Genomic DNA, 10,909 nt, shown 5'->3' with positions numbered 1-10,909 from the left:
ACATCCGTACTGACGTGGGTGTTGTCAGTCTTGTCTTAGCTGTTCTGGCAGGGGTGTAACTGTCTCTAGATGGTGTTCCTCATGGAGCTTCCCCCCTCACTCATTCATGAGTGACTAGGAAGATGAGCTTTCATGTAGATGCACCTTTGGGGTGCACTGGCAGTGGTGGTAGAGATCAGGTAGACAGTTCTCCTTGCCCTGGGCCCAGGCCCTGCCACAAGGTTTGCTTCTTGGCAGGTGGGAGCCATCTCCCCCTCCAGCCTTTCGACCTCATGATTCATGTAGAGGCTCCAAGAATCTTGGAACCGTGTTTGAGATGAGTAGCACCTTCCCACCAGACTGTTTTAAGCAGTCACAGAGAAGAGAAATTCTTCCTATGCTGGAAAGTTTGCACCTCATAGTTGTATGGGGCCCTCTGCTGTGGTGTTCAAGGGAGAGAAAGAATTTCAAGGAACCAGAGGTGGAAGGAGACCCACAGGGATCTGCCCAGAAATAATCTGGCTACCTGGTGTGTGCTGCTCATGTGTGAGATAAAGCAAGCAGCACTAATTACTCTTTGGAACTGACCTCTGCCTTCCCTGCCAGTTCTTAGGCTAAGATGTGGTGAGAGGAAATTTTCTTCGTGTTCAGGTATCAGTCGCAAATGTGGTAATACTGTGCCCCACTTCTCACCATGGCTGTTTCCTGCTGTAGGATATACTCCCTCAGTCCGAGTCAGCAGAATTTTAACTGTGGAGCCCGATGAAGGCTCAACTCTGGCTTATTGCATAAGCCTCATGTGGCTGCCACAAAACATGTGTACGGCTCTTTTGTCACTTACACTGGGCAGTGCAGGAGTGTTATCTTGTGAGCATCTTCACATATTTTTTAGGCTTCTGTGTCAAGTTCTCCTGTGGTTGGGGCCGGCCAGCTACACTGTGAATACTCTTCAGGGGCATTCACAGCACAGTTACGGCCTTTGCTGGTTACAGCCTTTGCTGTGCATCCTGTCGGCTTAAGAGCCACTTTGTAAAAGGGAAGGCAGGGTGAAGGCATCTAAGGGGAAGCATTTGGGGCAAACTGGAAATCAAAGAGCACAACTGGAAACTGTACCCTACATTCCCACCCAGCAGTGTATGAGCGTTCTAGTCTCTAAGAGTAGCAACTAGACGAAGCCAACTGGAAACTGGAGCATTATCTTCAGGGAAAGCAAGAGAGGTTTAGGTCTTTTGGATATTCTCAGTTCGGTATTGCTTGCTACGTGTCGGGGGTGGTGCTGACACAGTGGATATGGGGATGAGCAAGAGCAAGCCCCTGCTCACAAGGACCCAATCGTTCCAGGAGGAGGGGCAGCTGCAGTCAGCATAGTGCTGGGTGAGAAGTGGCTCGGAGGTAAGATCGGGCTGTTCTCTTGTTCCCTCATTCTCTCTCTCAATAATTTGTAGCATCAGTTTTCAGGATTTGGGTGGGGGTTATTATCTAACTGGTAAATTCCGTGATTTTTTTTTTATCTTCCTCCCTCCCAATCTACCTCTGACCACTCCTCTGCTCTTCAGACCTCCTTCAAAGCCTGGGCTGGGCTATAGAAGTTGCCAACACATCCCAAAGTCCAGTTCACCCCCTGGGGCATTTCTAATGAATGACTGGGTGTGAGAGGAGGGGTGTGCAGGTCCTGGATTTAACCAGCCTCCCTCTCTGCCATTGCTCATTATCACACTGACTGCACTGCAGTCCCTCTCACACTGAGAGGGAGATTGGGAAAGGGCTCTGAGCCCACAGCTGCCAAAGAGACAGAGCAAATTCCCCATGGCGTCTCCTCCAGCTGCCTGAAAAGGGGCTCTGGCCACTCTATAGGCCTGGGGTCCCCAGGGTTGCCTGAGCTGTCACTTCTCTGGGGAAAGGGACTTCAGAAGATGTCGGGGCTCTGCATGCACTAGATGTTGTCTTTTTTAAATTGCCTTCACCAACATACATTGGATGGTAGAGGTATTCTGTGAAATCATGGCAGAAAGAGAACTCTTAACCTCCGTGGAGCTGCATGAAAACCAAATCCCAAGAAACCCTCCTTGTAAACACACACACACAAACACACACACACACACACACACACACACACACACAATTGACATGAACAAACATAACAATCATGATAAGAAACAACCCTCCAGGGAAGTAGAGTTCAGAACCTTCCTTCCCAATAGAGGGTTGAGTCATTTGAGATGTTTAGGCCTCCAGGGAAACATAGGAGCCAATCGAGTCTTTCGTTCTGAATGGCTTGATTAATAGGTGCAGTGGTGATGCAAATGCTGTCCGGGTGTCCCACTACACCCCAGTAAATCATGAATACTTAGGAAAATCAGCCTCTCCCTCCAGTCCCCCCAGAATGAGAGACAGACCAAGGCCTAGCGTATGGAAGGCCCGTTTCTCCAGAGTCTCAGAAAGCCCAGATTTGAAGGGATTAAGCTATCTGCTGTGGAAATGTTTAATTCCTTTTCTCTGGACATTTTTGGAAGGCTTTCTGCCTTTCTAATCTCCTGACTTCTTGTTTGTGACCAAGTTCAAATTCCAGAAAGGGAAGCAGCCAATATGTGTGATTATTTCCTCTTGCACCACATGGAACTAAAAGAATGAACTTACTTCACGAGAAATAAATGCACCCTTTGGACCTCACACTAAATTGAGTATGCACAGTCAATCTGGTCCCTGCGTTGTTTCCACAGTAATTAAACACAAAAATGAAAAAAGATGTCAGGGGAATACATTCATGACCTTTTTTTAGACATAACACAGAAAAGATTCTTTAAAAAGTTTCTTTTTTTTTTTACAGCCTCCTTGTTCAGGGATGGCTGCCTGGGGAAGAGGAAAGATCTCAGGGTTTGGATTGACTGGAGTTCACGTTCTGGCTCCACACTTCAAAAGTTGTGCAATCTCAGACACATCTCTTAACTTCTCTGAGCTCCAGCTAAAATTCAAACCCCACAGAACCTTAAGAAAATTGAGTGATAATATGCATAATGCTTTAAGAATAGGGCCTGGCACAAGGCATGCTCTCAATAAATGGTCACTATTATCAAGCTATTATTATTATTATCATAAGGCAGTGCCAACACAGAATCCCTAGGAATGCCAGAGTGAATTCAATGCAGGCCGCTCAGTGCAGGGGGCTTCTGTGCTGAAGACCCTCGTCTTGTGTGTCCTGGGTGTGTGGGGTCATGCGGGCCAGTGTTTCACCATTTCTGTGCCCCTCAGGTGATCTCTTCAGCGTCCTGGACTTCCCATTCCTGTATTTCTACAGATTCCATGGCAGCTGCTGTGCCAGGTAATCTTGAACTCACTGATTTGTCTGTTTTCTGTGCTGTCAGCTGTGTCTTTGTCTCTTTGATGTCCAGGGTCATTGCTGGTGATCTGAATGAGTGGCAGGAGCAAATGGGTACAGGCAGGAAAGCAGCCTGCTCGGGCACCAGTAAGTTGGTACTGAACACCCTTGGGCACCCAGGGTCAGCTTACGTCCTACGATGACCCCTGGCCTGCAGAGGTGCCTCAGCCAGGGCAGTGGGTTTCAAAGTTGCTGAAAAGCTAGGATTCCCCCACTTTTTTCCCCTCTACAAGTAAATCTCACACAGAAGTTCAAGATATAAAACTAATGAAACTGATTCAGTTCAAGGGAGGATTTAGGCCACAAATCTTACCCTCTCAGCTTCCATTGTGGCCTCCGTCTTGCTCCTGAAGTCAACTTCCAAAAAACCTCCACTGAACCCTAAGACTCTGAGCAACCGACAACTAGATGTCTAGACAATAAGGTGATCATTAGTATTTGGCCTTGGACAGTACTCAGGATGTAGACCAATTAATGAAGATGGATACATCTCAATATACAGAAGTTCATACTTACCCTGCATCCCTTTTCCTGCCATGATCCCCACTTTGCTTGACTTTATTATGCTGAGAAGTAGAAAGGCTTCTGTGGACAGTCTCAGAGCATGTACCTGGTATGGGGAAAAGACCAGACCTGGGTTGAACCCCAGGATTGCTGCATGCTGCTTGTGTGGTCTTCAGGCCAAGTTACCAAGTTCTCCCAAGCCTTAGCTTTCTCATCTGTAAAATGGAAAAATAGACCAACACAGGGCAGTTGTTTGTATTATTAAATAAAATGTGTAAGGCCCTAAGCATGCTGCCTGGGCTAATAAATGGTGACCATTACTATTATCTGCTCATGTCTACTGTAGATAAAATGTTAAGAAACAATGAGCAATAGCTATGTAAAATTGCTGTGTCAGACCACCTGTTCCCACACATATAAAATGGCACCTTGTGAAGCAGTGATTTTGGACAGAGAGTTAAAAAGCTGATGTGTGGCTAAGTACTGTTTCTGAGTTGGGTACATCATGCCCCTCAGGTTTGTTGAAAATGTTAAGAAACAATGAGCAATAGCTATGTAAAATTGCTGTGTCAGACCACCTGTTCCCATACATATAAAATGGCACGTTGTGAAGCAGTGATTTTGGATAGAGAGTTAAAAAGCTGATGTGTGGCTAAGTACTGTTTCTGAGTGGGGTACATCATGCCCCTCAGGTTTGTTGGGGTAAAAGAAAAAGAAAAAAAGTCAGTATTATAGAGTTTGTTTCTGCATATGAGCCTTAAAATGACTTATTTATCACTTTTAGAAAAGTTTCAGGAAGTCACTGACAGAATGCATCTTCGTAGTTCCTGTCACTTTGATTAGGCCTGGTCCGCTTGCCCACTTGCTGGGATTATGTGGCTCGGGTCTCGGTGCTGCCCGGTGCCCGCGCGCTTGTTGGCAGCACGGGCAAGCCGGGTGCAGGGGCAGTCAGCAATTGTTTGGTTATTTGGAACAGAGCAGCACAGTTCACTGCACATTGGTGCTGGCTTTGTGGGGGGGACATTCTGCCTCTATTTCTGCCCCTTTCAATCTGCAGGTTTCTCATGATGCACATGATAAATCAGATGTTTTTATTTTAAAAATTTGGAAATTATTATTTGAATTAATTCTCTGTTACATTTTGTCCCCTGGCTTCAGTACAAAGCTTAACCCCTTTAAGAATGTGGTGGTTTTCCCCGTGTCATTTCAATGGCTCTTCTATGACCATATCTCAGACTGAGAATTGTCACTTTCAGAAGGTCCTGGGACAGCAGACCCGAAGGAAGCAACAGTAGCCATGACCTGAGGACCCCACTAATAGGGTGTCTCCTGTGCCCAGGCTCCTTCACTCTTGGGATCCTGTCTCTGCTTTTCAGAGCTGCTTCCCTAGCAAGGGATAGAAAAGCTGCACGTGGAAGGAGGAAGATCAGAGATCCATGTGTCATTTAGAAATGAGTCACAGACACACAAGTCAAACCATGGGGAAGAATCCTAGATACTTCCATAAGCATGTCTGTCACAAGCTGGGACTCGCCTTTCCTAGCCCAGAGTCTTTGCTGAGTGGGTAGGTTACGTGGAATCATGCCCTTCCTCTGGCTGCAGGTAGATAGGAGATGAAAAGACTGGGAGGGGAGTAGGTATGGGGGATTGCACAGGCCCCTGTGCATTGGTACCTCCTTGGACGCAGGGCGTGGAAGCCAGCAAGAGGAGGCCTGGAGCACTGGCTGCCTCACTTTCCACCCACCCTCACAGCCACAGGACCTGGAACGTCCTACTCTTTGTCTAGCTGGTCAAGGACACATGGAGACCTGAGTTCTAATTGTATATGTGCTGCAGTTTGTTAATAGAGTGAGACTTTGGGCTTAGGAGGTAACCTGTCTGTTCTAAAAGTCTCTGATTTTTGTAAAATAGGATGATGACCGCTATGCATATTCCTACTTTAAGAACACAAAACCTGAGGCAAGAAAAAGAGGGATTTGGTCAAGGTTACGAGGGTCAGTGAGCACAGCTAAGAATAGTGGTCCAGGGCACTTTATTTCCAGCCTGCTGCCTACCCACACAGGCCGCTTTGACTTTGGGTTGTGACTTGATGTCTTAATCCATAGCTGCCTGGTCTCCCATGGCTGCAGATGCAAAACACAGGTTATCAGGGCCAAACAGGCTGAAATGTACACAGGGGAAACCTAATACCTGTCTCCTGTCCTGCCCCGAGAATGTGGCTATGAACTGATCTAATCTAATGATGTAAAGGTACACATCTCTGTGAAATTTGGTCTTAGATGTGCTCAATTCAGTTCAACCTGCTTCTAATTCAACCTGACAAGCATTTATGTAGTACTTACTATGACCAAGGCACCATGTTGTGCTCTGTTGGGGAAAATACAAAGAGCAGCCCAATACTGGGCTCTTCCCTCTCAGAGTTTATGATTTGTGTCGAGCTCACACCAATGCCTATAATAAAGTTCAGGTGGAGTGTGACTCTTGAGGCTCTGCAGTTACAAAAGAAATACAGCTTGCATGACCTGGCTCTCTGGCTTGGGGTAAATATACAGTCATTTCTCTTGCTTTTCAATTTTTAATTTCAAGTAAAAGTCACACTCAAGCCACCACTTGCACATAGTCATATTTGCAAGAAATCAGCCTCTCTCTCTCTCTCTCTCTCTTGTGTTTTCTTTGCCTCACTTCTTCCCAATTGTCCCTCAAGCCACCACTTGCACATAGTCATATTTGCAAGAAATCAGCCTCTCTCTCTCTCTCTCTTGTGTTTTCTTTGCCTCAGTTCTTCCCAATTGTTTTGTCTCCAAATGCCAGGAAGAGTTGGGAGCTGCCTTTGCTCTGGCTCTGATCACATGGTGACACTTTTGAATATGGTTCCGGCATAGGCACTACATCCCTACCCACTGCTGTGCCAGTGCCCTTGCTGATCCAGGCCTCTGAATAGCCCCAAGATGCTGCCCCACCCTCAGGCTCCCAGGGGTGGGGATCTTTCAGTACACACATATGTGCTTAGGCATCATTTCCAAAGCATAGCTTCTGTGGAGGTTGGCCTGGTTTGGAGACCTCTGGCCTCAGCTGCATGGGTTACTGGAGCCAAGTCTCCCCTTCAGATTCTTACCTTGAGCCCAGGGGACATGTGGTGAGTTTTCCTTTGGAAGTCTTTTCCTGCCAGTTTGTTTTGCTTGAAAAAATTGAAGCTCTACCTTAGCAAGCACCAAGCTCCAGAAGTAATATGAGAAGAAGTGGAAGGTATTGTCCTCTGTGTTATAATTTTTTCTTTCTTGATTTAGCCTGAGACCAGAGACCTCCCAAATTTCTAAACCCCCTCCCCACCTTCAATGAAATGCTCTTATTGCATAGCTCCTTAGAAAAGAAGAGCTTAATGGTTTGTTTGGTTTTTTTTAATTTTTGGTATTTTTATCCAGAGGTCACTAGAAATCACAGATGAGATAGAGGTTGCATAATAATTAGAAATTGACTGGTAAAATGTAGCAGAAACTAGACAGCTATTGGTTAGAGGAAGACAAGCTTCACTAACAAAAGAATATTTTCTCTTTCCAGTGGATTTTTGGGATTCTTTCTCATGTTGAGTACAGTGAAGCTAAAAATCCTTCTGGCCCCAGGGCAGTGTGCAGCCTGGATTTTCTTTGCTAAGGTAAGAGGGAGAGGAGGGATGGGAAAATCTCTCTCAAGAGCCTGTGTGTCCAGTGTTCTCAGAGCTTGGGTAGTGTAAAGTTGGATCTTCATGAAACCATTTCTAGTCACTGGCCCTGAGCTTGATGCTTCACTCATTCAGATAATTTCCGAGGCCTTCCGCCTATTTTATCAGGATGACATATTTAATCTTTATCACGCTCCTGGAAGGTGGCCATGAGTAGGCCACTTAATTTCCCTGAGCCTTAATTTACCCATGTGAAAATGAGAGGTTTGCCAAAGAATCTCTAAGACTGCTCTAGCTCTGAGACTAGACTCCTGGATGCAGGGGGCAGTTCTTATTTTCCTTCCTGGGGGCTGTGAGGGTGTCCAGAGCCCAAGTGACTTGCCCAAGAGGACTCAGCCTGACCAATGTGACAGAGAAAGGAAAACACTCCTGGATGCAGGGGGCAGTTCTTATTTTCCTTCCTGGGGGCTGTGAGGGTGTCCAGAGCTCAAGTGACTTGCCCAAGAGGACTCAGCCTGACCAATGTGACAGAGAAAGGAAAACAGACAGACGGCCAAGTTGGGTAACATAGCCTTCATAAAAGAGCCTATTTCAAGAAAGGCCTTTGTATATGTGAATGACCATAGTTGATGCATAAGATAAAGAGGTGGGAAAATTACCAAGACACAGGAGGAGCAGAAAAGCAGCGGTGGGATGCACAGCCTTAACTGAAGTGCTTTGGGACTAACTTCTTGCCATTGGAGGATTCCATTTCCCTAATGTCTTGGAGTCAAGTTGCAGGGCCCTAGGTGCTGCTTCTGAGGAGTGAGATTTCTTAATTAATTTAATCTAATGAAATAATTAAACTTGCATCTTTGATCATTTTTATGTTTTTTCTTTGCTTTTTCCATAAAAAATACTAATACTCAAACATTTTTCTTTGAAAATAAGATTTCACAGTGATATTTTCACCCAATGGTCTACTTTTTAATAGAATTAGAAATTTGCAATTCCAGACAACTATAAGGAGTGGCTGAGATATTGATTTCCATCATGACCAAGTGAAGAAGTTGACAAAACCTTTCCCAAAAAAGCAACTAGAAAGCTGGAAAAAGACTGTCATAAACATCAATTTCAGCTCTCTGAAAGTTGACAAAAGGCATACACCAAACTGAGAAACATTTATTTATGAAAACTGCTAAACTTTGAGTAGAAACTGAATAAATTTGTGATGTTCTTGCCTGTTGCTTCTCCCATTCCCTCCGCCCCAGTGCTGTCAGTGTGATAGTTCAATCAGAGCAGGGCAGGCTGTGAAAACCAGCAGCCTGTTGCTGCTTCCAGAAGGGGCTCACTCTGTTTGGAGAATTGTCAGTTAAAGTGGCCAACTTGGTGATAAATGAACAGGAAAGGCCAATAGCTCCACTAGCTTGAGTTGATTGTCCTCTTTGGAGCAAGTAATGGACCAGTGGTCTAGCTGGGGACTTACTAGGTAATTCCGGGAGTTAAGACAGACATCAAGGGCTTGATAGCTCTCCATATATTTCAGATTGAACTTAGTCTGTGTGCATGAGCAGCAGAGATGGAGCAGGCCCAAGACAATCACACATCCCTGGCCAACAGAGCCTGCATGCACACACAGGAGATGGGAGAGAGCCAGCAGAAAGCAAAAGCCAGGGCAGACACGAAAACAGCCTGAGGTTTGAATGTGCTCCCCAGCCCACACACAGAGTCAGAAGCAGAGAGAAGCCTTTTTGGCTCAAGGTGTTTGAGCAAAACTCCTCACTAGTCTTTGCCAGAACACTAAGCTATGCAGACATGGCGATGACCCCTAGAAACCACACTTAAAAATAAAAACAAGAAAAAATATTGAGTAAAGACATCAGCAACTGTACCTTATATGGGAGACATATTTCATAGACTTAGTCCAGGAAAACTTCTAAATAAGCAAAACAACAATAAAAACAACATTGTGGGCAAAGTCAGAATCTGGAGCTGCTACCATATATTATCTAAAATGTCCAGTATTTAATAAAATATTAAAGACATTCAGGGAAGCAAAATGTGATGCATGTGCAGGAAAAAAGCGATCAATATGAACTATCTCTGAGCATCTGTTCTCAAATGTAGGATTTAGCCAAAAAAGACTACAAAGCAGCTATTTAAATATGTTCAGAGACTGGGAGGAAACCAAGTTCAAAGAATTAAAGGAAAGACTCAATGAATACAGAATCTCAATAAAGAGATAAAAAATTTTTTCTTTTAAAAAAAGAANCAAGTTCAAAGAATTAAAGGAAAGACTCAATGAATACAGAATCTCAATAAAGAGATAAAAATTTTTTTCTTTTAAAAAAAGAACCAAATGGAAATTCTGGAATTGAAAAGTACAGTAATTGAAATGAAATTCTTTAGAGGGACTCAACAACAGGTTTGAGATAGGAGAAGAAAGAATAAGTGAACTGGAAGATAGAGTAGAGGAAACTATTCAATCTAAAAAACAAAGTTTTTTTTTTTTTTTTTTTTAAAGATGACCAGTAAGGGGATCTTAACCTTGACTTGGTGTTGTCAGCACCACGCCCACCCAAGTGAGCTAACCGGCCATCCCTATATAGGAATCCAAACCCGTGGTCTTGGTGTTATCAGCACTGCACTCTCCCGAGTGAGCCACGTGCCGGCCCTAAAACAAAGATTTTTAAAAATTGAAGAAATGTGAACAGAACCTCAGAGACCCATGTCAACAAATGTGTAATAAGAATCTCGGAAGAAGAGGAGAGAGGGATAGAAAAAAATATTTGAAGAAATAATGGTTGAGAACTTCCCAAATTTGATTTTAAAAGCCTATTAATTTACAGATCCAAGTAGCTCAATGAGCTACAAGTAGGATAAACAAAAAGAGATCTATATCTGGACACATTATAATTAAACTGCTGAAAGACAAAGAGAATAATCTCGAAAGCAGTAAGAGAGTAATATTTTAACACATATGGGGGATCAACAGTACTATGAATAGCTGACTTCTCAGTGGAAGCAGTGGAGGCCAGAGGCAGTGAGATGACACATTGAACATGCTGAAAAGGAAAAACCTATCAACCACGATTTTGATATACAGCAAAACTACCCTTCAAGTATGAAAAAGAAATAAAGGTATTCCCAGAAAACTGAGATTCTTTGCTAGCAGCGATATCAATAATTACATTAAATGTTGTGAATGGGGGCCAGCCCGGTGGCGCACTGCTACAGTGTGCCCCTTGGGGGTGCGGCGGCACTCCTGCCGAGGGTTCGGATCCCACATACAGACCGGTTCCCGCTCACTGGCTGAGCGAGGTGCGGGTGCAACACTGAGGGTTGTGATCCCGTTGCCGGTCCTGGTCCAGTGCGGGCGTGACACTGAGGGTTGCGATCCGTTGCCGGTCACG

General features: G+C 44.7%; 1 protein-coding gene across 1 annotated transcript in view; it reads left to right on the top strand.

Moving 5' to 3' along the window:
- Positions 1–10,909, top strand: part of TMEM241 (transmembrane protein 241) — a 123,991-nt gene that overhangs the window by 60,432 nt on the left and 52,650 nt on the right. The window contains exons 12-13 of the mRNA XM_008568407.1: positions 3,229–3,298; positions 7,418–7,511. Of these exons, the coding sequence (XP_008566629.1) occupies positions 3,229–3,298; positions 7,418–7,511 (164 nt within the window). The remainder of the gene's footprint in view (positions 1–3,228; positions 3,299–7,417; positions 7,512–10,909) is intronic.

The sequence above is a fragment of the Galeopterus variegatus genome, unplaced genomic scaffold, assembly GCF_000696425.1.
Source record: "Galeopterus variegatus unplaced genomic scaffold, G_variegatus-3.0.2 Scaffold407, whole genome shotgun sequence".
In the NCBI taxonomy this organism is placed as follows: Eukaryota; Metazoa; Chordata; class Mammalia; order Dermoptera; family Cynocephalidae; genus Galeopterus; species Galeopterus variegatus.
Note: the sequence above shows the minus strand (reverse complement) of the source record. Positions and strands in the feature narration are given on the sequence as shown.